Source organism: Vespa crabro, chromosome 8, assembly GCF_910589235.1.
Source record: "Vespa crabro chromosome 8, iyVesCrab1.2, whole genome shotgun sequence".
In the NCBI taxonomy this organism is placed as follows: Eukaryota; Metazoa; Arthropoda; class Insecta; order Hymenoptera; family Vespidae; genus Vespa; species Vespa crabro.
In genome coordinates this window covers 5179232-5205238 of record NC_060962.1, presented here as the reverse complement: position 1 = coordinate 5205238, position 26007 = coordinate 5179232, and the positions used below count along the sequence as shown (strand labels likewise).

Here is a 26007-nt window from a genome sequence, read left to right as displayed (position 1 = left end):
TGATTTTTCTTTTTTAACAAATTGTTGGAAATCGATCAAAAGTTGACCCAAGCTGTCAATTCATAAAAATACAAACTAAAATATGAAGTATATATTTAGCGTTAAGGTTTGATTAAAATAATTCATATTTTTAATTTTATAACTAGATGCAATTGCATGCATGTAATAAATAACACTATACCGCAAGGGGGTATATTAAAGTATCCCCTAGTACGAGCCATTCTTGAATCAGTCATGTACATTCTGTCATAGGAGATGCAATTTTATATGAAGAAATTTACTCAAAGAATATTGGGACGATCTTTGAAATACACATGGGAAGACTAATGAATAATTAAAGGTTGTATTGTAAAGTATAAGAATACAATTATTTTTTAATTGTATGACGATTATCTGTATAATACATAATTTATCATATATATTCGATTGTAATAAATGATTATTTTAAAGAAAACAATGAAAGTAAATGAAGGTAAACATTTTTTTTACTGAGAACAGCACGTATATGCTGCTGCATATGACATAAATATTTAAATATTTGTGGTGCTTCTCTCTCAAAATCAAGTGTGATTATTTTGTAAATAATTTTTATATTACAAGACAATTATTAAAATGGCATCTTCTGCAATTGATGATTTATTATCCGGTCCATTAGTAACATGGGTGAGTATGTTTACAAGATAATTTGATATTTGATAAAAAAAAAGAAAGAAACAGAAAAAAGAAAAAAAAACAATATATTTGTTTGCTTTGAATTATTATCTTTATTTCGTAAGATTTTAATTTTGAATATGCATTTAATTAATTTAAGGTACTTTTTTCAATAGTTTGCTAGCTGTCTTGAAGATCCTGATGTATTATCTACATACGAAGATTTAGTAGATGGTATTCTATTGCATAATGTTTTCTTACAAATGTAAGTTATTTTATTTTATAAAAAATTTTTAATTCAATTATATAATAAAATATATATATATATATATATATATATATATATATATATATATAAACATAGGATAAATTATTACAGCGATCCAGAACCTTTGCACGATGAAGTAATTCCACCTAGTGGAAATCCAGTTATTCGTGCAAAAAATCTGCAGATTATAGTAGGAAATATGAAACAGTTTTATGAAGAAGAATTGGGTCATGTATTATTAAGATTACCCGATACAATAAATTTAGGTAAAGAGCCAGAGTTGCATATTGTCGATATGAAGTTGCTTTTATTATTACTTCTCGGATGTGCAGTACAATGTCCCAATAAAGAAAAATTTATAACAAAAATTAAAGCTCTTAATGTTGATACTCAACTTGCTATAGTTGAATGTATAAAACAGGTATATATTATTACAAATTTAATTTGTTTGCTTTATAATAATTAATAATTCATTTCTAATTAATAATTTCTTTAGGTTACAGACAATCAAGATATAGTAGTTACTCAAGATGCTATGGAAAATGTTAATATGGGTTGTCTCTTTATGCAAATAAAAACTATTGTTCAAGAATTAAATTTATACAAAGAGGTATTTCTTAGTATATTGATTAAAGCAAAATTTTTTTTTTTGATATATCATAAAAATATATTATTTTTTGGATATTAACAGAAATGGGGTAATGTCGCTGCAAATGAAATTTCCGAAAGAAATGATTCATCTATTAGCGCAGAGGCTGAAGAAATAAATAAAGTTCAACAATCTAATCCAGTTACAAAATCCGAAAGAGAAGATAGTCATCATTATGCCGTTGAATTAGCCGATTGGAAGTCAAAAGTTCGAAAACAAAGACAAGAACTGTATGTAGAAATTTTTGTCAATATTTCATAAATATTAACACATTTTTATAATGTTTACTTTACAACTATTTTCAGGGAAGAAAAGACAGAAGCTTTGCTTGAATGTAAAGAAGAGCTTGAACACAATAAAGCTTTATTGGTTAAGCTCAAGCAAGAGGTAAAAAATATATCTTTAAGATGTTCTTTAAACGAATAATAAAATATATATTTTTTGTAATTTTATTATTTTAGAATCAGGAATTAATGCATGAAGCACGAACAGCAAAGTCATACAGGGATGAATTAGATGCAGTAATTGAAAGGGCAGAACGTGCTGATCGTTTAGAAATAGAAGTAACACGTTACAGAGAAAAATTAACGGATATTGAATTTTATAAGACACGTATTGAAGAATTACGTGAAGATAATAGGTAATTTTTTTTCAACTATATTTCTTACTAAAATAATGAATTATATTGCAATGTTCATTAAAATGGAAATAATTTTATTGAATTACATATTACATTATTTTTTATTGTACATTGTAATTAAAGAGTCTTGATGGAGACACGAGAAATGCTTGAGGAGCAATTAAGTTCATCAAGAAGAAGAGCAGATAAAGTTCTGGAACTCGAATCTGAGATTATCAAATATAAACAATTACTCAACGATATGGCATTGGTAAGAATATAAATATCATGTATTTTATTATTTTTTAGTTTGCATATATGAAATAATTTTTTTTTAATTTTTAATTTTTTGTTTTTTTTTTTTTCAATTTTTTTTTTAATTTAAAAAAATTTTTTTAAATTTAATAAAATTAAAAAATTAAATGAAAAAAGTTTTTTTTTTTTTTTTTTATAAATATTTATTAACATAATTGATAATTATTTCAGGAGAGAGCAGCAGATAAAGAAAAATATCAAGAATTGATAGAAGAAAATGCTCAATTACATAGATTAACTAAAGCTGCAGCTAATGAAGCTGCATTAGCTGGATCTATTAGCGATTCAGAGGAACCAGGTAAGATTTGCGTTGATTGTTTAAAAATCAAAATAAGCTGAGAGTAGATAGTTAATTTCATCTTATATAGAAAATACATATATATACTAATAATCCTGAATTAAAAAATTTGTGCAAGAGAAAATAATTGGAATATTACTTTTTATTTTAGCACATACTGATAATAGGTTATCAGATCAATTAACTAATAATGCACAAACACGAGCGCTAAAATTAGAATTGGAGAATCGACGATTAGTAACTTTAATTGATTCATTGAAGGAAAATTCATTTCATGAGAATTCATCTCGTGTTTTGGAATTAGAGAAGGAAAAGAAGAAGCTTACATTAAAAATTGAATCATTGAATGATAATAGCGAACGATTAACACAACAAAATTCAGATCTTGAATTAGTCTGTAAACAAGCTTTAGAGGAGAATAAAAAACTTCAGAATTCTCTTAAAAATCAACGAGCATCGTTTGAAAAACAACAACAAGATCTTCAAGTATGTTTTATAAAGGATCCATATTTATTTATATAATAAATTAAAATTAAATATCTTTCTAGGTACAACATGGAAAGATGGTTGAGCTAGAGAAACAATGTGACGTTGTTGTGAAAGAAAAACAACGCGTACAATCGTTACTAGAGAGCGTACAAAGACGTGCAGATGACTTAGAACGCACATTAGAAATTACAAATCAAAAGGTAGAAGAACTTAAAGATATTGAACATAAAATGAATTATATAAAATCTAAATGCACCGATTTAGAATCCAAAATTGCAGTATTAGAAAAAGAAAAGGATATCGCGCAAAGAGATACACATAGGTTCAAAGAGATAATTGAGGTAAAAGATAGAACATAATTTGAAATCTTGTTTGCTCTTTACATCTTATATCTTATGGACAATACCGTATTATCGTATTTAATTTACAGGAAAAGGATGTGGCTTTGGACAAAGCAACAAATACAATTGAAGTATTAGAAAGAAAAGTTGTGCAACTTGAACAGGAAGTTCATAATTCTTTATCACAAATTTTAAGGTACCGTTGTTTATTAAAAAAAAAAAAAAAAAAAAAAATTATTTATTTATTTATTATTTAATAATTAAATATTCAATTAATTATTTACTTTTTATTATAGATTACAAGAAGTCGAAAGATCTAGTAAAGAATTAGATTCAAGAGCTGCAATTGACAGAGAAACATTAGAAACATTGCAATCAAATTTAGTTGCAGAAAAGTTAAACACGCAACAATTGTATACAGTTTTAGAAAAACTTGGTCTTAGTGATAATATGTTATCTCTTTCTTTGGACAATATATTAGAAAGGTACTTAGTAAAATATATTTTTATAATATTCATTATAAAAAATTAATCGGTAATTAACTTTTCTTTTAGAATTGCACAAAATCCAGAGGTAATAAATCATATTAAAAAATCGATGAAATCAGAGTCTTCTCGTTATCGTTCAGTCATCGAATCAGAATCAACGAATACAAATGAAAACAGTCAATCCGATCTTAATAGTGCCTTACAAAAAACAATAGAATCATTGAAGGTATATTAATTATTTATATTTGTATCATTATACTGTAGTATAATTCGGATTTTTTACGAACTTAGGCATTTTTTCTCAATGATATTTTGTATTTTTTTTTTTCAGAAAGAACAAGAACAATTGCAATCAAAACTAACTGCAACAGAAACTATGTCAGAAAATCTTTTATCTGACAATACAAAGCTTCAAGTGTATATAACTACTTTACAATCTCAAAGTACTTCATTAGCATCGCAGCACACGGCATTGCAACTTGCAAATTCACAGCTTGTTGCTGAAAAGGAAGAGGTAAGTGTACAATGATACAACCATTATTCATTGATCTTTATTAAAATATAATTATATAATTTTATTTTACATTAGCTTCTGAAAGAACGTAGTATGCAGCAACGCGCACACTCAGAATTACTTCACGATCAAGATACGTTACAATCTTTACACGAGCAATTAAACAATGAATATGAGAACCTACTACATGAGCGTGAAACTCTTAAATCTAGTTTGAGAGATGTTAAGAATGAAATGAGAATGTTACGTGAGTCGTGTGAAAGATTGGAATTGAAGAACAAAGCTCTTCTAACTGACAAAGAAACATTGATTAGCAATGCAAAGAGTTTAAATAATTTAAGAGGAGAACATTCCAAGTTAACGGTACGTTAATCAATTCATTATTGTTATCTTAAAAAAAAAAAAAAAATTAATACATTATATAAATAATGTATTGACGTATAAACACACGAATATATTATAAAATGTATTATTTATTATTCATAGGACGACTTTAGGAACTTGTATACTGCAACAGAAAAATTAAAAATAGAATATAGAAATTTACAAGAGGATTATAGAAAAAATAAAATAGAGACAAATAGATTGAGCTTGAAACAAACTGAAATGCAAGGTGAACTTAGTAGTAAAGATGAAAGATGTTCTAATTTAGAATTACAAATAAATAAGTTAAATCAAAGATGTGAGGTATGCCTTTGTAATCTTTATATTTGACGTATTTATATTTATTTACATAATTCGTTCATCGGTACTAACTATTTTATTTATTTTAGATGTTATTGCATATGAATTCTGGTCTGGATAACGATAGACGTTCTTTAATGGAACACATAACTTTGCTTTTTAGTCAATATCACGAACTTTTGACGCATTCCCTTGAAGATAAAGAACATTATCATATGGAAGAGAAAATGTATACGTAAGTTAATTTGTTTGAATATTTAGTTCAATTTTATAACAATTAAAAAGATTTTTTATAATTTATTTTTATTTTCTTTCTTTTGATATAGGGATAAAGTTAATCATTTGTATAGGCAGAAAGAAAAATTGGAAGATAAGATTATGGAACATTATCGAAAATTAGAAAATTGTAGTACAAAAAAGTAAGTGATAAAAGTAATCGTAATTTTTTTTTTTTTCCTTTTTTTTTCTTTTTTCTTTTTTTTAAATTATCATTCGAGTGCCATTTTAATAATCTTTGACTTGTTTTCTTCTTTTTTTTTTTTTTTTTTTATAGAAAAGGATTTACTCTTGGCCTTGTTCGTAAAGTTAAAAAAGCTAGTTCAGATCTTCTAAACAAGGTATTGTAAAGACGTAAAAGCATTAATACAAATTAATTATTTTACTATTCTCTCATAAATAATTCATTACGGAATATAGAAACGACGATCTTGGGCAGACGACAGCAAGCAATCTGAAGGGAAAATTTATGAATCAGAATCTGGTGGAAATGACTCTGATGCAAGTATTGAAGATCATCGAGTAACAGGTGAAACTCTTTTCAATAGTTCCTCCGAAAGGATTGAAACATGATTATGAAAAATATAAAATATATTTATAAAATTATATATTTCACAGGATCTATAAATAATAAAAGTTTAGGATCTGAAGCATTTTCACTTGGTCATCCAGGAACTAGAAGAACAGTTTATTATAACGATGATTCACCGCCTCCTTCTAATACTTTACCGGTAAGATGTTATATATAATTTAAGTATTAATATATAATGTAACCAGACATTAATAGGAGCAAGAGGATGATAGACGCACAGTTCAGTTAGATCAGAATTTAAGGACCGAATCGCAAACAGAAGCACGTCCATTTTTAATATACAACAAAGTATCCGCAGTTATAAACGAATCGAAAAATATTAATAGCGGAACGCCAAAAGATATGGTTCAAGACGAAGGCCTTACAGAAACTCCAACAGATAAGGATCCAAAAACAGGTTGTCCAATTTGGTACGAATATGGATGTGTATAAATAGCAAATCACGCTTGTAGCAATTTTATTCTCTGGACAAATTTTAATTAAATAAGTTAAATCAAGGTTAATTAACATATTTAGAAGTATAATATAGTGAAGTATTATATGTACTAAAGATTAGATTATGTGATAGTATGTAATTTGTGAATTTTAACGATTACATTTGTTTCTATGAATCGAAGTTGATAAGGATACGAATAAGAGTGCTTCCGAGTTCCTAAAATTTTTTAATTGGTTCAAGCAACTTATAGAGATATTCTATTAATTTAATGACGCTTTAATTCGTTATTAGTTTATTATTGCATTACTTCAATCTTTCCATATACAAAATACTTGTTTTTGTATTTTGAGAAAAAATGCATTTTTTTTTTTTTTTTTTTTTTTATACCAATTAAGAATCGTATTTATTATAAGATTCTACAATGAACTGGAAATATTTAAGACTAGATATGGAGTGCACGTTTTTTCATCATTTCGATGAATTGCGAATACATATAAATTTGGACAAATCATCTAAAATTTAGATATAATAGGTGCTGATATAAAATCTTTAAGCCTTCATAGATAAAAAGAAAAAAAAGAAAAAAAAATACTGTTACTATCAAAATGAAGAGATATGGTAGAAATTTGTATTCTTTCGCATTTCTATATAATGTAAAAATCATTGTACAAACTTGGTGCAAACGAACACACAAGTATATTCGATCGCAACAACTATTATACTTGTTAACTTCCTGAAACTTAAATAGGAAACCGATTTTATCTTATTATAACTTTTTTCTTTTTTATTTTATATAACGTCATGTTAAACAATATTTTTAAATCGATGCATTAAGATCAACGAAAGTTTAATAAAAATCTATTTAATTAATTCATTTACTCATATCACATTTTGTCGCATTTACTATAATATTTTTATCATTTACAAGAATATATTTATGTACTTATATATGATAAGTTTCTTTTTTAATATTAGCTTATCTCATCATTTACTTGCCATTAATGTGTTCTCTTTAATTATAAGTTTTTTATATCTTAAATTTATATACGCGCGCATAATACGATGTAATTTGTAACCGTGTGTTATATAGAAAATCAAATAAAAAAGAAAAGAACAATAAAATTGACGAATTCATTATATTGACCGACGTAATGCGTGCGACAAAGTAATAATAAAAAACGTTTGAAGTTTCGTACGCATGGACAGTGATCGAGAATGCTGTAGATTATAGAACGCCAATATTTTTCTTTTAATTCGATCGTAGGGTCTAATTTGAAAACAAATTTTCTACCCTTCGTTGAAAGTTCTTTCAACGATTTTAGGAAAATTTCTTAACCCCTCTGATTTTTTCTCGAGTATATTTTTTGTTTTTCTTTTGTTTTTTTTCTTGTTTTTTTTTTTTTTGTTTTTTGCAGTATCCGTGAGATTTTCGCGAAGCATCGCCGAATATATATTTCACGAATAACTCAAGTCGTTTAATAAATACGCTTTGTGAAACGTAAGGAAAGTAATAAAACCAAAAAAAAAAGAAAAGCAAAAAAAAAGAATCAAGAGAATCGAAGTATATACCGCGAAAATTTCAAATCTCATTCGAAAGTTAACTTAACCTATCATCCTCCTCAGTTCCTTGGCCATATCAAAGAAAATAGTTTTAAAATCTTTCGTAAAATTTTCTTGAAACTAAAGAGAGTTTGTACGATAACCTATAAAAATGAAGGGCGGAGAAAGGGTGGCGAGGGAGGAGGATGGTGTAAGGAGGAGGAGAAGGAGGAGGATTGTACGTTCCTTTGCGCACGAGGGTTGCATGAAACGGGAAAGAAAAATAGGAAAAGGGAAAGAAAGAGAGAGAAAGAGAGATAGAGAGGAGAGAAAGAAGTTTTTAGAAAGACGCGGTCTCTCTCGGCCTTTCCACCACTTGTTCTCGATGAGGGGTGACGAGCAGTAGGGGTGGTTTTTTGCGGTTAGCAAGTTGAGGTGCGGGGAGGAGCGTAGATAGGATAGAGTAGTGGAGGATACAGATGGGGCTGCACTTTTCTGCGGCGTTGAAAATGGAAAGACGAGGGATGCGTCGTCGCAATAGCGATGTCAGTGCGACTGAGAGGGAAACAGAAAAATAGAAAGAAAGAAAGAAAGAAAGAAAGAAAGAAAGAAAGAAAGAAAGAAAGAGAGAAAGAAAGAGAGAAAGAAAGAAAGAAAAAAAGAAAGAGAGAGAGAGAGAGAGAGAGGAAGGCATAGTTCGGTAATTCACCGTACGTAGCGTGGTGGGGAGTAACAAAGGTATGTAGTGGGGGAAAGGTCGGGCGTCGTTGGTGGGAGGCGGCGCAAGGAAGAAGGCACGGATTCGCCCGACGAAACGGCGGACGCACACGGACGACACCGTACGACGAACGCGCGCAATAATAACCTCCGCGCGCGCCATCCTTCGAAACGCTCGTAGTCGCGCGCCTCGCGCAGTCGGCATCGCACTTGCCTCGAGCGGAGCGTGTGTCTTCTCCTTCGCGTCATTTAGTTTGCCGGAACTAAGAAAACTCGACTGAGCACTTTTGTCATAACCGTTAACAACGAACGACTACACATACTCGCGAGTTTTATTTTTTTTTCTGCACGAAAATCTCAGCGATCTATATTCCTCTCTCTTTCATCTCTCTTTCTCTTTTTTTCTTTCTCTTTCTGTCTATTTCTCTTACTCTTTTTTTGCTCCTTTTCTCCTTTTTTCTTTTTTTTCTCTCTCTCTCTCTATCTCTTTTTGTCTCATTCTCATTCATTCCATCCATCTCTCTTAGAAGCCGGCCGGTTGGCCGGCAAGCAGGCGCATTCAGTACTAACACGTGGTTCGCGCGCGCGCATGCACGCGACCTTTCGTTTTCGCGAGTACACACGATTTGCGCTAACGGTTACTCTCTCTCTTTCTCTCTCTCACTCTCTCTTTTTATTATATTCTTTTTCTTTCTATTTTCATTGGTAAAATAGAATAAGTAACGAGTAGCAGTGATTTAAGGCGTGTTAAAAATCAAAAAGTTTGAGTCCTCCTCCTCTTCCTCCTCCTCCTCCGAGTAAATACTAAGAAGTTAAAAAGAAGAAAAGGGAAGAATATAAAAAACAAAACAAATAATCAAAGAAACGTGTTGGAATAGATCTTATAGAATTGTACAAGCGTGGACGAAGACCTTTTACAATTTTGTCTACGTCCTCGTCCTCGTCCTCGTCCTCGTCGTCATCGTCGTCATCGTCATTGTCCTCATTCTCGTCGGCTGATTGGCTGGCAGGTGGGGGTGTCGTGACGTAGTAAGCAGGCAAATAGAGAAACGAAGAGAAAGGAGTAAAAGGAGGAGGAGGAGAAGGAGGTGGTGGAGGAGGAGGAGGAGGAGGAAGTGGAGGATGGAGGTTCGCGGCGCACCCGCGGAAGAAGCGGGCTCGGCGTCGCGCGGCATCGGGACGCCTTCACCGGTTCCACCTCCGTCATCGTCATCGTCGTCGACGTCAGCCTCGGCGTCAACGTCGGCGTCAGCTTCAGCGTCAACTTCAGCAGCTTCAGCGTCGGTTTCCGTGACGGTGGCGCCCTTACCGGTTATAGCCGCGTCCACGCCGCCAACGAATTGTGCGGCGATGCCCGTCGCCGCGACGCACGGCGTCGCGAGTCCGCCGCAGCAGACGCCGCCCGGCGTCATCGCCGCGGCCATCGCCACCGCCGCGGCGGTTCCTAAGATCCTCAGCAGGAATGTCAACGGGACTCGTGAGTAGACATCGTTTCTTTTTTCTTTTCTCCTTTTTCTTCTTTTTCCTATTTTCTTTGTTTTTTTTTTCTTTTTTTTTTTTTCTCGTCGTTTTTTACTCCCCAACGGGCGAACGCGCGCGCGCGCGCACGCGCGCATGTGTCAAAAGCATCTCTTCCATTCTGACATATTAATGCTTAGAAATATTTACTCTCTTTTTTGTCATTTCTTTTTGTCTTTTCCTTTTTTCTTTTCTTTTTTTTCTTTTTTCTTTTTTTCTTTTTTCATCTTTAACTTTAGGATAACCTAAAAGTTTTTCTTTTTCTTTTTTCTTCTTTACTGATTATCTTACTCATGGCACATATTAATGTAAGAATGGAAAGTGAAAAAATTTGAACAAATGAAAATATGCCCCTTTTGATTAATTTCATTTGACAGAGATACCAATGAAATTATATTTGTGTATACAACGACGTTATCTAAGAAAGAAACTTGATTATTATATTGGTTAGGTAGGAAATGTCCTTAACCCAAGAAGTATTAACCTGAAGATTGCACGAACGTTCGACAATCTTAATTGAAAATGGGAGGGAGGCTAATATTTTTATATAAGCGGCACATCAAAAAAAAAAAAAAAAGAAAAGAAAAAAAAGGAAGAAAAGAAAAAAAAGAAAGAAAGAAAGAAAGAAAAAAGCATATCAATTTCCGAATCTTAACTAAATTTGATAAACATTATGCGTTTCTTTCTCACCGATAAATGCACGTACCATAGAAAGAATTTATATAAACGCGTGCAAGTTATTGACAAACGTTCCACGATTATATCGGTTAACATTGTTTTTCTCGACGGTGTACGTTGATATGAAAAAAATTCGAACTCGAGAAAAAACATCGGCGACCATCCGGTCTCTTCGTCTCTCTCTCTCTCTCTCTCTCTCTCTCTTTTTCTCTCTTTCTTTCTAGTGGAAGTAGATGACTCACGGGGAGATAAAAAAAGTCGGTGCTCGTATAAGAAAAAGACGATTTTTCTTCCTCCTTCGACGAAACTATCGCGGAGGAAGCTCGCCTCCGCCGTCTCGGACTTTTTACAATGCGAACGACGAGAAGCGATCTTAGCAAGAGCGTTTCTTCATTGGGGGAAGAATTTTCAGCTAGTACCAGGACCGTGCGATCCTCTCTTTTTATTTCAAATACATGCGTGTGTATGTATGTATGTATGTATGATGTGTGTATGTATGTGTGTGTATATATATATGTTCGTGTGTTTGTGTATGTTCAGGAGATATATATCTCTATAGGTATCCTACTATTTCTATCTACCTACTTATATACATACACACATAAGGAAGAATTATCAAATGCGTTTGATCGGTCACCTAAATTGTTCCTAATCGATTTTATTCCGATATCTAAATATAAACGATATCTAATAATAAATAAATAAATAAATATATATATATATATATATATTATGTAAATATATGTAGATATATATATATATATACATATATAGTTATAAAAGTTTATAGGTTAGATCTTCCACTTTTTATATATTATCAATAATGAATTCATTCGTCCTCGATCGTCTAATGATAAGTATCCCAAACGAATCAAGCTGCAACATCCAATATTAGCTCTCGTTAAAAAAAAAAAACAAAAAAAAACAAAAAAAAAAAAGGAAAAGAAAAAGAAAAAAGAAGAAAAAGGGGAAATGTCCCCTACTACTAGAAACTAAAAATTCCTAAAACAATCTAAAAATTTGAATTACTTTCTTCTCTTCTGACACACTTACATTTACCCTGTACATGTCGAGATAATAATAAATATATATATTCGAGATAATAACGTATATATATAGTAGAAAATGATTTTCTTTACAAAAATCGAGTTTAAAGGAAGAAGAAAAGATAGAATTATGGAACAATCGGGACAATAATATCGTTCGTAAAAAGAAAAAGAAAGAGAGAGAGGGAAAGAGATAGAGAGAGAAAGAGAAAGAGAGAAAGAGAGAGAGAAATAGAGAAACAGAGAAAGAATCGACGAATAGAAAGAGATAGATAGATAGACAGATAGACAGCAGAGAGAGAGAGAGAGAGAGAGAGAGAGAGAGAGAGAATAAGAGAGAAAGAGAAAGAAAGAGAGATTCGCAAGAGAAGGATGAGGAAGAAGAGGAAGAGGTAGCGAAGAGGGATGGGTGGAAAGGGGAAGGAGGTAGGAGGAATCGAGGCAACGCTTCGTATATCCCCGCGTGATATACGCGGAATGACTCACCCTACGGCAAAAAACTTGGAGTCGAGCAAAAACCTCCTTTTTCTTCCGCCGTCAGCGCGCAACTATTGCGAGAGAGGTTTTTGTAGATTTCTTCTTAGGAAGAAGAGGAGAGAGAGAGAGACAGAGAGAGAGAGAGAGAGAGAGAGAGACAGGAGAGAGGGCGAGAGGGACGGAGAGAGGTAGTGGGTTACGGAGGGAGGCATGGAGAGAAGGATGGAGCAAGAGAGAGAGGATGGGAGGGAGGGAGGTAGTGATGGAGGGTAGGAGGGAGGGAAGGAACGGCGACGTGGCCGTATAAGAAGCGGCTAGAGGACCGGAGCGGAGCCTTCCACCGTGGCGAAGCACCGCGTCGTCGTCGCAAAAAACAAGCTATCTCGCGGTTTTCTACGATGGTTTCTCCGAAAGTCGAAATTACGAGAGAGGATAACGTGCTGGAGAGTCTGCCCTCCTCCTTCTCCTCCTCATCCACCGCCCCCCCCCTCCTTGGCCTGGACGGTGTATCTCCTTTCTTTCCTTTACTTTTCTTTTTTCTTTTTTCTTTTCTCCTTTTTTTCTCCTATCTCTCTCCCTCTCTCTCCTCTCTCTCTTTCTCTCTATCTATCTATCTATCTATCTCTTTCTTTCTCTTTCTTTTTTATCTTTTGGCTCGTTCATTGGTTCTTTTTCCTGCCTCTCTCTCTCTCTCTCTCTCTCTCTCTCTTTTTTCTTCCTTTTTTTCTCTTATTCTTTTCCTCCTTCTGGACCAGTCTCGAGGAACACGTTAACGCGTGGAAATATCGATTATAACTATACGACATAGGATAGGACTTAGAACTAGAATTCGTTTCTCTCTCTTTCTCTCTCTCTCTCTCTCTCTTTCTCTCTCTCTCTCTCTCTCTCTCTTTGTATTTTTCTTTTTTTTTTTTTTTTGTTACGAAAGATCGAAAGAAAAAAACTCCTTGACGTTCGTTTCGACACGTGCGTTTACGATAGAAATAATATTCTTATGTTCTTCGTAATTATTAAAAAAAGAGAGAGAAAGAGAAGAAAAAAGGGTGGAAAAAGAGGAAAGAAGAAAAACGCTAGGTGATCTTTGATCGTCGAGACGAGAGAGAAAGAAAAATTATTCGTCGGTAAAGGTGCGCAGCTGCTTTGTAGTATTATCACGACGAGCTCTTTCATCTAGGACGTTTCTATGTACATTGCTCGCTCTTGCTCTGGACGTTTGCGTTTGGTCGAATCAAAGGGCTCTTCTTTTCATCTATCTATTTCTCTCCTTTTCTCTCTTTCTTTCTCTTTTCTTCTTTTTCAACGTAATCTGAATACAATTGAAAAATCGTCCCGTGGGTGGTTGCTTTCGAATAGCTCACTAATTCGTATAGTTCACATATCTTGGAAGATGATCCCCCTTACGAAGACCCTTTTCACGATTTCTATTCTCATATATAGATTTACAAATAAACGTATTTTCTCTTACGTTACTTTCATTTTATTTTTCATTTTTTTTTTTTTATTTACTTTCTAACTGTTCTCTCTCTCTCTCTCTCTCTCTTTTTTTCTAATGCATATCTAGCTACGTATTACGAAATATCCATTTTATAATTATATATCATTACGTTGTTATTGAATTATTATTTTTATATAGCTTAGTAATATTTTTTTATTGATTATTTATCTATATCGTTTCATTTCTTTCTATTCTAATTTTGCTAATATATGTATATATGTATATATATATATATATTTGTTATTTTACTATCTATATTCAATTGCTAGACTCTGTTTAATTATTACTTTGAATACTAACTTGAGTATTTATTGTTATTGTTTCTATTTTAAATGCAATTGTAAATACAATTTATATTATTACTTATATAGCATTTAATTATATTGTTCATTTATATTCACTTTTTGAATACATATTTATATTATTAAATTATTAATACGCTAATTATCTATTGATATAATATACGTGTATTTATAATTACACATTTTATATCGTTATTTATACTTATATGCAATTAAATATTATTATTTAAATATCATTTATATAAAATATATTATATTTATAAATGGAAAAAAGAAAGAGAGAAAGAGAAATAGAGAGAGAAAAAGATTCTGATATTATTATTATTATTATTATTATTATTATTATTATTATTATTATTATTATTATAAAATATATTATTGGAATACTGAACTATATATAAATATAACTTAAATTAGATAATTTCGTTCGCACGAGAATGCGAATAGGTGTGCGACGTTCTCACAGAACAAAAAAGAAAAGGAACAGAGAGAAAAGAATGAGATAGACAACGGAGAGCCATACACGAATAAATTAAAAGCTCGTCGAGGTACCAACACTACCTTTACATTTTCCCTCTCGTGCTTTTACTTCCGTTCTTGTCGAAAAGAAAAAAAAAGGAGAAAAAGAAAAAGAAAAAGAAAAGGAAAAAAAAAGAAAGGAAGAGAAAAACTAGAAGACGTGGAAGAAAACGAAGGAAGTAAGAGGGGAGCGTGGGGGAGGGGGGGCGAAATGCTCGTCCTATTTTCTCACCTTTTTTTTTTCCTTTTTTTTTTCTTCTTCTTCTTCTTCTTTCCCCCTCCTCTTTAGTTTCCCACCCTTCTCTCTAGTATAGTCTTCTTTTTTTTTTTTTTTGTTATAATGTAAGCGATAATCCCTTGGCGCGATGCAAACGCGAATGGCCCTAGTCTTCGAATTTTGCCGTGCGTGGTACTTCACGGTTACCTGCGCTGGACTTTTTCGAAAGGGTCCATCGGATAGATCGACAAGCCTCTCTCTTTTTTTTCCTTCTCTCCCTCTTTCTCTTTCTCTCGTTCACTCTTACATGTGTCCTATATCTACGTGCACGCATATCGTTAACGTCACGTTCGAGAGGAAAAAAAAAGTCGGAAGGAAACCCTTTCGTAAGAAAAAAACAAAAGGGTTCGCTGGTGCACACATGTATACACATATGCATACACACATATACATATAGATGCATGCGGTATACTCTTTTTCTCTCACATACTAATTCCGTTTTTTTATTTCTTTTTTTTTCCACTTTTTTTTTTTTTTTTTTTTTTTTTTTTATTAATGGGAGATTCTAATACACGTATGTAAGAGAGTTCGTTCACCTAAATGAGATAGATAAAGAAAAGTCGGGTAGGAAAGGACAGGTGGGCGTAATACTCACATGAAAAGAGAGAGAGAGAGAGAGAGAGAGAGAGAGAGAGAGAGAGAGAGAGAGAGAGAGAGAGAGAGAGATGCGACCCAAGGAGGGACGGTGGATCCTTTCGTTAAAAAAATGACCCTCGCGTTCGCGGGACCTTAACCCTTACGTATGCTACTGATGGAGGAAAAAAGTTGAAACCTCTCTCTCCCTCTTTCTCTCTCTCTCTCTTTCTTTCTTTCTTTAGGGTAGGAGTAAAAAAAATTGATTTATTCCTCGAGACACTTGTGGGAAAGGACTTTTTTCGAGACTCTCAATGAAGCCTCGTTAGGCTTATCTTAGTCTCGGTCTCGCGCCGATAAAAATTCAACGTGATCAGAAAGAAAGAAAAGAGAAAAGGGAGAGATAGAGATAGAGAGAAGAAAAGAAAATCTACAAGGAGCCGAAGATCATCGGTATGCGTCGCGTACGAACGATTTGCTGATGAGAAAGAGAATGAGAAAGAGAGATAGAGAGAGAGAGAGAGAGAGAGAGAGAGAGAGAGAGAGAGAGAGAGAGAGAGAGAGAGAGAGATTCCAACTTGTATTTGTTTATTCGATCTCGTCAGGCAGTCGCACGACTTTTTCTTCAAATATGTTTTCGCCAGTCGGCGGCTATCCTTAAATCGACCTCCGAACTCCTTTATTTTCCGTTCCCCGGACAGAGGCAGACTTCATTTCTTCAACTACTACTCTCTCTCTCGCTTATTACGATCCAAGCAAGCTCGTGCTATTTGCACGAGGAAAGACCGAAAGGCGACTCGGATAACTCGTTTTTCTTACGAGTCACCTCCTCGCTATTCCTCTCTTCCTCTTCTCTTCTTACTCTCCTCTTCCCTACTCTTCCCTCCACCCCCTTCTCTTTCTCTTCTCTCCTTTTCGTCTCGTTTTCGGTCCGCGTTCTTGCTTCTCCTTTCGACGAATTCGCCTTTGATACGACGACGAGGACGAAGACGAGGACGAGGACGAGGACGAGGACGAGGACGAGGACGAGGACGAGGACGAGGACGACGAGGACGAGAAGGATGAGAAGGACGAGAAGAACAAGGATGAGAAGGACGAGGAACGAGCCGCCTCGTTATCCTGCGTGACGTACGCAGGATACGATCGAACTTCGCGTTCAATTAACAAGCACTCATTTGCTCATTTTTCTTTCATTATTACTTTTCTTTTGGTCTTATTATTTTTCTAAAGTTTTTTCTTTTTTTTTTTTTTTTTTTAATATAGGATAGTAAACGTGCATATAGGTACGCAAGTGAGGTACTAACCTTTACCTTTATATTTTTTGTTACAAAGATAGGTTAATTATTTACTGAAGACTTTTTGTCATAGATCTTTCAATATGTTATTATTATTTTTAGGGATGCAATTTTTTTGCCGTCTCTTTCTTTTCTTTCTTTCTTTTTCTTTTTTTTCTTTTCTTTTTTTTTTTTTATGTATTGGTATGATCGACATTCTTTCATGATTGTTTTAATGAATTTATTATAAATATTTTCGGAGTAGAAAAAAATATGAGCTATCTATTGCATATATATTTATGTTAATGTTGCTTCTCACTGTGTCTGCTATATTTTACGAAATATAAAGTAATAATGTTAGATATACTACGTTTTACTTTATCGCAATTAACATATCTATACATTTATATTAATATCTGGTTTAAGATTGAATTGATATGAATATATTTTTCAAATATCTATTAATGATGCAAATGAATCAATTATATACATATATATATATATATATATATATATATATATATATATATTTTTATACAATTAGAATAGTAGTAATCAATATGAGAAATATTATAATCGAAAAAATTTTGTGATTGAAAAAATGTTACACAATACAATCTTTATTATTTAACTTGGAATTTCCAAACTTTCAAAGGAGAAAAAAATTTTTCAAAAAAATTACACTCCAATATTTAAATCGTACGATTGCGAAACGTCTTAATACGATAATTTTATATTTAACGTAGGAAATAAAAAACATTCTTAACTGTCTCGTTCAAAGTAGGACATATTATTCTATTACATATCTACATATATATATATATATGTGTGTGTGTGTGTGTGTGTGTGTGTGTGTGTGTGTGTACCATTTATCCGACTCGTCGATTTGCGATTCCAACGGATCGACATTTTTTTCTTAGGATGGCGGAACACGTTTTCCCATAGAGATGTTCCGACCATTTTCTATCGTTAGTACGAAATGAGGAGGGGACAGGTATCCAAAAAAAAAAAGGTAGAGCGGGGTGATTTGAGGGGGTACAGTAAAGGTAGGGGTAGGATTTTGGTGGAGGGGTAAACGGATGGGCCGTACCCCTGAGAATTGTGGCACAGGGTAAGGACCAATCTCGGTGTACGAGCAATTTCCAATGGAAGGCGACATTTTTCGTTATTTTTCAAGGGGTCTGAAAGTTTTAACGGTTATAAAATTTCTAGAAATTCAGATCACAATTTAATTTTAACTATTAATGATTAAGGGTACTAACTTATAAAGAAAAGAAAAAAATAAAAAAAAGAATAAAAAAAAAAAAAAATAAATAAAATGAAAAAAGAAAAGAAAAAGAAAATTAAAGTCTGGATTAAGTAGATTTTAGATTCTCTGAGAAAACAACATTTAACAAAGATCCATTAACGAAGGTGACAATTTCGAGCAATTAATTTCTAAACAAGTATATGTACTTTAAATGAACTTTGAGACTTAATTCTCACACGTCTTTTACGAGAAAATTTATTGATTACGTATAGCGTTTATTAAAGCGATATATGAAATTGAAAATTAATATCGAATGGATAATACTATTGCCTATCTACTAAACCGTATTAACGGAGTGCCAGAGAAAAATTTCTCCTACAATTCGGTAAACTCGTTCTCCGCTAGAAGAGGTGTTTTTTTCCCTTTCTTTTTTCTCTTTCTCTTTTTCTTTCTTCTTTTTTCGGAACGGAGGGTGAAGAAGAGAGTACCGAGAACGATGGGCGCTCGATCGGAGGGCTGCAGAATATGGGTGGTAGTGGTGGAGTTCTAGTGGTGGTGGTGATGGTAGTGGTGGTGGTGGTGGTGGTGGTGGTGGTGGTGGTGGTGGTAGTAGTAGAGATGTGGTGGTAGTGGTGGTGGTGGTGTTGGTGTTGGTGTTGGTGTTGGTGTTGGTGTTGGTGTTGGTGGTGGTGGTGGTGGTGGTGGAGAGAAGGAAGCGAGATAAAAAAGAGCGCTGACCGTGGTGGTGAAGAGAGAGAGAGAGAAAGAGCGAGAGAGAGAGAGAGAGGGAGAGAGGGATGGACGAGAAGAAGAAGAGGGAGGAGAAAGAGGATAGAAAGAGTAGGAGGATGAGGATGAGGAGAAAGAGGGAGGAAAAGGAGGGCCGCGGTGGGAGCGGCGACTCAGTCCATCTGCCCGGTGTTTTGTCCGGACGGTGGGAGAGGTAGGGTGGCAAAAACTCACCTAACCCTTCCTTGATTACAATGCCGGCAAAAAGCGAAATACTAACCGCCGTCGCTTGCCGTTGCCGTTGCCGACGACGTCGTCGTCGTCGTCGTCGTCGTCGTCGTCGTCGTCGTCGTCGTCGTCGGCATCATCGTCGGCGCCGTCGTCGTCGTCATCGTCATGGTCATGCTCGTGGTCGTGGTCGTGGTCGTGGTCGTCATCGTCGTCATCGTCATCATCGTCAACGTCGTCGGCACTGCACTGTGCGAATGCGAGAGAACGGCAGCTCCTAAGAAACTAGACCCGTTTTTGTCTTGTAGCCGAAGGAGAGCGCGAGCCAGAGCGAACGGGTACTCTCGGACAAAGAACTCCTATATGCCACCCTTCGCATTTCTCTATCCGTCTTTCTCTTTCTCTTAAAATAGCTTAACCAAAGGGATATTTCTACGTAATACCAGACACCACCACCAATGATAATCTTATCTAACTTCAAAGCCATCCCTGATGACGACGATGGTTCGTTCGATTTTTATCGGTTGTACATATATTTAGATAGGTAATGAGAGACAAAAGAGAGAGAGAGAAAGAGAGAGAGAGAGAGAGAGAGAGAGAGAGAGAGAGAATTGAAACGTGCATATATATATATATATATATATATATATATATATATATATATGAGAAAAAGATAGATATGTATATATACGTATAAGAAATAGAGAGAAAGAGAGAGAAAAGATCGGCGTCGCATTCGAAATTCCAAAGCCGCACGCCAGGAGATCCGAGCGTTCGCTTTCGAAAGAAACGATCCTCTTCTTCTTCTTCTCGAAAAGCGGTCTCGCGAGCGCGTATCGTTCCCAGGGAGGCCAACGGAGGGATCGGCTTTTTCTCGAAGCCTCGTCGGAGGCAGTGCGTGCCTCTCGCGAGCGTTACCGACGACGCTCCTTTATACCTGTCTCTCTCTCTCTCTCTCTCTCTCTCTCTCTCTCTGTCTCTGTCTCTTTCTACCTATAAGAAGAAGAAGAAGAGATGGGAAGAGGGGAATATCGCGCGCGCCTTCTCAAACGACAAAAACGCGGCCACCCTGTGCCAAAAAAGTCGTTATGTAAATGCAATGCCCAGGCCTAGCCAGCGAGACTCTCTTCCTCTCGGCGCCCTCTCTGCGCCCTCAGAGAGGAGTACCCTACGAGAAAGAACCTTTTTGAAATACTCGCGATTATCTAGCTACCTAACTACCAAGTCTTTCACGGTATATATAATATACGTATATATATATACACACATATATACATGTATATACGTAGTAGTTAGGTATGTGAACCATGTGATTCGTTACTATTCAATGTTTTTTTCTTCTCATAATTAGCGAATATAAAATAATATGGATAGAAAATAATTTTTTAGGATATGTATGTATGTATGTATGTATGTATGTATGTATGTGTGTGTGTGTATATGTGTAATAACTATCCATGCAATACATGAGATTTATTACTATATAGTGTTCTTAATAATTAACGAATATGAGAATGAAAAAACATTTTTTGGATAGGTATGTCTATATTTATATGTTATTACCACGTGTACCATATTACTCGTTATTATTCAATGTTCTTGGTAATTAACCAGTATTTTTTCTTTCTTTCTTTCTTTCTTTTTTTCTTTTCTTTGGCAATTATGCGTGCGTGTGTCCGCGCCGTCGAATGCGCTTGAAGGATGTTTTTCCTTTATAATTTTTAGCAATATTCTTATTGCTTTCTCTCGCTTTTTTTTCTATTTCGAATATCGAACTGTAATCAATTGTACATGTGATTGATTTTGTACACACATGAAATAAGGAGATATGTTGTTTGAGATATTAAAAGACGTATGTATTTTGTACACTAGGCTATTTTTTTTAATTACACGAAATAATTTTTTATTTTTCAAGAATAAATATATTATACTTACTATTTCTTCTGTTTGTCGTCGAAAAAAAAAAAATAAATAAATTTTAAATAACTCAAATCTAAGTATCGAAATATCTCAAAATGAAAAATACATTAAAAATAATTCACGATTAGATTACTTTCATAATTATCTGGTACATATGTATACTTATCAATTCATACGTGTACGGTACATGTCTATGTTTTTCTGAGGGAGGCTTTAAAAAGATCAAATTAATTACGTTGTCATATTTATTATCGTTGCTTTATAATTTTAGTGATCTGCACGGAATAGAAAAACAAAAAAAACACATGATGCTTATTCGTTAGTTTAGAAATAGAAATTTTAATACATAGTCGCAGCATAACAAGCAAAAATGACAGGCAAAATGAAACATAGAGTTATACATGTATCATTATTTTGAAACACATATATATATATATATATATATAGTATAGTCATACGGAATTTATCGTGCAATGGTAAAAGAAAAAAAAACAAAGAAAAAAGAAAAAAAAAGAATCAAAGAGAAAAAGAAAGAAAGGAAAAGAAATAAAGTAAAGATATTTGAAAGGATGAAGTCAAGTGGGTGACTCGTTTAAAATGTATCGACGATTTGTCCAATTTGTGGTCGACCGAACGATGAACACACTTTTATCGGATAATAAATAATACATAAGACGGTCCTCTACGAGTAGCATTACATAATCTCGTAGAGGAGACCTTCCTTTACGAAGAGTAAGGAGAAGAAAAAGGAAAGGGTTAACCATTTCCAATACCTATGTCAGTTCAATCTTTAAATCGTATATCCAGGTTCTTATTTACAATATCTTAGCTCAACTTAATTGATTAATATATGTTTTCATTAAAAATTTCATTGTTAAAAAAATATTAATATTAAACTAATTTATTAAATTAATTTTCTCCGTCAATCGTTAAGTACTTTTTAAAATATTTATTCAAATTTAATATTAATACTATTATATTATGAAACCGATGGAAATCTTTATCGTTTAATAGAATTGATAATTATTTCCTATATTATTACAAATATTACGAAATTTATTACAATAAATCCAATTGATATAATTTAATTCATAATAAATATGACATATTATAATAAAAAATGTTAAATTTTATCATTAACCCGTAACTACTGGAATTAATTAAGAAGTTAAATAACTTTGCTTATAATTATGAATTTTATTATAAATAAAATTACATTTTTATTTATAATTCAATATCCAATAAATACAATATGCGATATTTTATAATCATATATCTTTTATTCCGAAATATTTAGATGCATCTTAATGTCGCGTATAAAAAAAAGAAAAAAAATAATAATAATAATAATTTCCAACTAATTTCGAAAAAAAGCCTGACCAATAAAAATAATTAGAAATGATTAAATGTAATTAGTAAGAAAAACAAAAAAATAGTAAATATCAAAGATGATTAATCTTAGAGGGTTAACGAGAATTGCACCCTCGCTCAGTATTTCTTTTTCTTTCTCTCTCTTATTAATTTGGTCGAAGCAATGCGGTGCAGTGCGGTGCGGTGCAATGTGGTGCGGTGCGTCCGCGCGTCAGAAAAATCTCGCGGAACGAGTCACCACCCCGCGCGCACCAATGCCTGTGAACTCGCTCTTTCTCTCTCTCCCTTTCTCTCTCTATCTCTCTCTCACTCTCTCTCTCTGTCTCTCTCTCTCTCTCCTTCCTTCTTTCTTTCTTTCTTTCTCCCTTACTCGCTTGCCTAGGTCCCAACGACGTATAAGCGTGAGACCGGCGGGCCCGGCCTCTCGTAATAAGACCGTCGGCCAGTTTTTTCGGGTCTCCCCTTTGCTTCCCCTTTCGTCCCGTGCCCCTCTTCGGGCCCCTACGTTTGCTCCCGGTATTAATTTATACGCCGTACGTGTGTGCACGCGGCTTTTTCTCGCGATTCCACGAAATTTGCAAGAAACTAGTCCCGAGTCCCGAAGAACCCAACGAGATCGGGGGAATCTTCGATCTTCTTTCGGCTCAAGATCGTACGATCTTCTGTACTGATTTAATATCATCTTTTTTTTCTATTTTTTCTTCTACTTCTTCTTCCTTTTATTCTTCTTCTTGTTCTTCCTCCTCTTCCTCTTCTTCTTCTTCTTCTTCTTCTTTTTCTTCTTCTTCTTTTTCTTCTTCTTTTTCTTCTTCTTTTTTTTCTTCTTCTTCTTCTTCTTCTTCATCTTTACAATTCCTTCGTGGAATATTAATTGTTTTGATTAATCACGTGATCACAGGTTAATTAGAAGAACTTGACATTGACCATTATACCCCAGGGACTCCTTATTGCAAGGATTCTTTTCCTTTTTCTTTTTCTTTTTCTTTTTCTTTCTATTCTTCCTTATCGATCATCTCGTATTTTCAGTCGTACAAACGTCAGTGCCGCAAAACGAAGCAGAATTGCAGTTGTACCGAGTGATGCAACGGGCCTCGTTACTCGGCTATTATGATACTCTATTGGAAATGGGTAGGTAGGAGAGTTTATATATCGTAGGAGGTGATATACATTCTTTTTTGTTTTCTTTCTTTTTTTTTTTGTTCCATCGATAAAGTTTTCTATTGTCGTAATGTAATAGGAGGGGACGACGTGCAACAATTGTGCGATGCCGGTGAGGAAGAGTTTCTTGAAATTATGGCATTGGTCGGCATGGCCAGCAAACCTCTTCATGTACGAAGACTTCAGAAGGCCCTTCAGGAGTGGCTCACCAATCCCTGTAAAGTATCGTCTCTTTCTTTATCTGTCTCTTCTCTTTTTCTTTTTTTTTTCCTCTTTTCTTTTTCTGTCATGTTCCTTTTTCTTTCATTTCTCTAGACGATTGAAATAAATTTATTTATTTCTTATTTGCAATTGCAAAACAAATTGCAATTGTTCCTATAAGAATCGTTTATCTTTTAGCGCTCTTTCAAACACCAGTCGTACCAACAAGTGGGACATGTAAAAATCCACCACCGGTCGTTGGTTTTCCTTGTGCCAGTCCTCGAGCACAAGTGCAAGTATCACAAGTGCCACAAGTACCACAAGTCGCTGTTTTCTCGACGACAGCATCGACGACGGTTACGACTACGTCTACGATGCTTCCTTGTCGAAGCGTTAGTCCTATCGTTTCGGTGACAAGCGTAGCTGCCTCGGCTGGTTCTACGACATATAGACAAACTCCAAGTCCTGGTTCCTCTGTAGTACCAGTTGCAGCGTCCTACGTGCCACCAACTTCTCACAGTCCCGGTGTACTTCAAGTTGGCACCTGCGAGTCCTCTTGTGGTAGTGGAACTACACCCAGTCCAAGTGGTACCGGTGCTCCTGCTAGTCCCACTCAACTCACCCCTACGCTCCTCCATTCACAAATACAACGGCTTGCCGAAGCTGCTGAAAGACTTGCTACTACGATCAGACCGGTCGATCCTAAGCCTCATAATGTTAAAAAGAAATTTTGTAAAAATCTCGAAGTGAGTATATTTTGTGGAGATATTAATATTTTCCTTTTATTTTCAGGTTCTTTTTTCTCTTTTTTTTTTTTTTTTTTTTTTTTTTTTTTTTTTTTTTTTTTTTTTTTTTTTTTTATCTATTTGGACCTTTTTTTCTCCTATTCTTTTCCATTTATATGTCAAGTAACAAGTTTATGTATCAATTATTTATTTAATAATAACATTACATTCGACCTTGCCAGCTGGTCATGGCCATGCCCGATAGTGATCCCCGAAGAATGGAAGAGATCAGAAAGTATGCCGCAATTTACGGTAGGTTCGACTGTAAAAGAAAACCAGAGAAACCGCTGACGCTCCACGAGATCTGCGTAAACGAGGCCGCTGCACAGATATGTAGGTTTGTCCCGGCTCTTCTGACCAGGAGGGATGAACTATTTCCATTAGCACGTCGAGTTGTTCGGGATTCTGGGTATCATTACGTGAAAAGTCAATAGTGAGTTTCAATTAAGAATTAAGAGATCCATTAAAAATCTTCAGTTCTCTTTTGTATTTTTTTTTCTTCTTCTTTTTCTTTATTCGAGATTCCAAATAAATATCCAAAGAAATATTGTTTTAAGATCCTTAATTAAGGAATTTGGACAAATTTGATTTTTTCATTCAAAGTTATAATTATTAAATAAAATTTCGAATAAATATAGAAAATGTAATTAAAAAAGAAATTTATTGTGAGAAAAATTGAGTTCTCATGTATTCTTCCTCTTGTTAGAAAGTCTTCATTTATTTTGACTTTCACTATATATTTTTCTTTTTTTTTTTTTTTTTTTACAGTCTGTCAATGTCCTCGTCAAGGCAACGAGAAAACGGCGAGGAGAACGAGCTCGAGCGAGGAAAACGAAGAAAGCTCGAACTCGAGGGTGAGGCCGAGGACGCGATGCAGGTTAGCTCGGCCCATCCAAAAAAATAAATCATGCTAATCCTTCCTGGCTGACCTGCCATGTTCGCATAGTCGCGCGTTAACTACTACTAACAGTACATTCAGCACGTACACCAAACACGCACACGCAGCACCCACTACTCCTCGTCTCGCGCCATTTAACCATCCTGCTTTCGCTAACGCGAGATACGGATGGAAAAGGTCAAGTATATATGTAGTCGTTGCGAAGCATGTCTGCATGTAAATTAGTATGTCCTTTAATATCTGCACGCTTTCAATGCTTTCGCACTTCTTCCTTTACAATTAAAGTTACTAATTCTTTTTTCTTTCTTTTTCTTTTTTTTTCTTTTTTTTTTTTTTTCTTTTCCCAAACGACAAAAATCATCGTAAATGTTTTAAATGTTACGATTATATAGTTTGATTTAATGTTTTCTAAAATTGAAGAGTTCATTTGTAT

At 34.1% G+C, this 26007-nt stretch overlaps 2 protein-coding genes across 9 annotated transcripts in view; both read left to right on the top strand.

The window, feature by feature from the left end:
• Window positions 1-52: 52 nt before the first annotated feature.
• On the top strand, window positions 53-7037 carry LOC124425960 (protein Daple). Of its 3 annotated transcripts, XM_046967088.1 has the most exons (24): window positions 53-106; window positions 253-663; window positions 828-916; window positions 1016-1340; window positions 1416-1529; window positions 1611-1798; window positions 1874-1955; window positions 2030-2208; window positions 2332-2458; window positions 2674-2800; window positions 2952-3286; window positions 3349-3630; window positions 3720-3826; window positions 3927-4115; window positions 4185-4344; window positions 4450-4632; window positions 4708-4995; window positions 5119-5319; window positions 5406-5551; window positions 5643-5735; window positions 5870-5933; window positions 6013-6121; window positions 6211-6323; window positions 6380-7037. In XM_046967088.1, the coding sequence occupies exons 2-24, from the start codon at window positions 613-615 to the stop codon at window positions 6614-6616; spliced, it is 3789 nt and encodes a 1262-aa protein (XP_046823044.1). In that variant the 5' UTR covers window positions 53-106; window positions 253-612; the 3' UTR covers window positions 6617-7037. The 3 variants fall into 3 exon arrangements, with proteins under 3 accessions (XP_046823044.1, XP_046823045.1, XP_046823043.1); XM_046967089.1 differs by lacking the exon at window positions 53-106 and having other exon boundaries at window positions 136-663; window positions 1031-1340; XM_046967087.1 differs by lacking the exon at window positions 53-106 and having other exon boundaries at window positions 136-663.
• Window positions 7038-7478: 441 nt separating this feature from the next.
• LOC124425961 (NGFI-A-binding protein homolog) overlaps window positions 7479-26007 on the top strand; it is a 21691-nt gene continuing 3162 nt past the window's right edge. For all 6 annotated transcript variants that reach the window (XR_006942619.1, XR_006942618.1, XM_046967094.1 and 3 more), the window contains exons 1-6: window positions 7479-10353; window positions 23559-23660; window positions 23770-23907; window positions 24090-24637; window positions 24859-25109; window positions 25445-25553. Coding sequence is in view for 4 of the 6 variants with exons in the window: in XM_046967094.1 (XP_046823050.1) it covers window positions 9999-10353; window positions 23559-23660; window positions 23770-23907; window positions 24090-24637; window positions 24859-25109; window positions 25445-25553 (1503 nt within the window). In the remaining 2 variants the exon portion in view is untranslated. The remainder of the gene's footprint in view (window positions 10354-23558; window positions 23661-23769; window positions 23908-24089; window positions 24638-24858; window positions 25110-25444; window positions 25554-26007) is intronic.

What these genes read in the sequence shown, in the direction of transcription:
- LOC124425960 (XM_046967088.1), top strand. Translation starts at nt 613, where the DNA reads ATGGCATCTTCTGCAATTGATGATTTATTATCCGGTCCATTAGTAACA. An exon ending in GGTTCAAAGAGATAATTGAG is followed by an intron (nt 3,631 to 3,719) that starts GTAAAAGATAGA and finishes TTTAATTTACAG; the next exon opens with GAAAAGGATGTGGCTTTGGA. An exon ending in GAAAATTGTAGTACAAAAAA is followed by an intron (nt 5,736 to 5,869) that starts GTAAGTGATAAA and finishes TTTTTTTTATAG; the next exon opens with AAAAGGATTTACTCTTGGCC.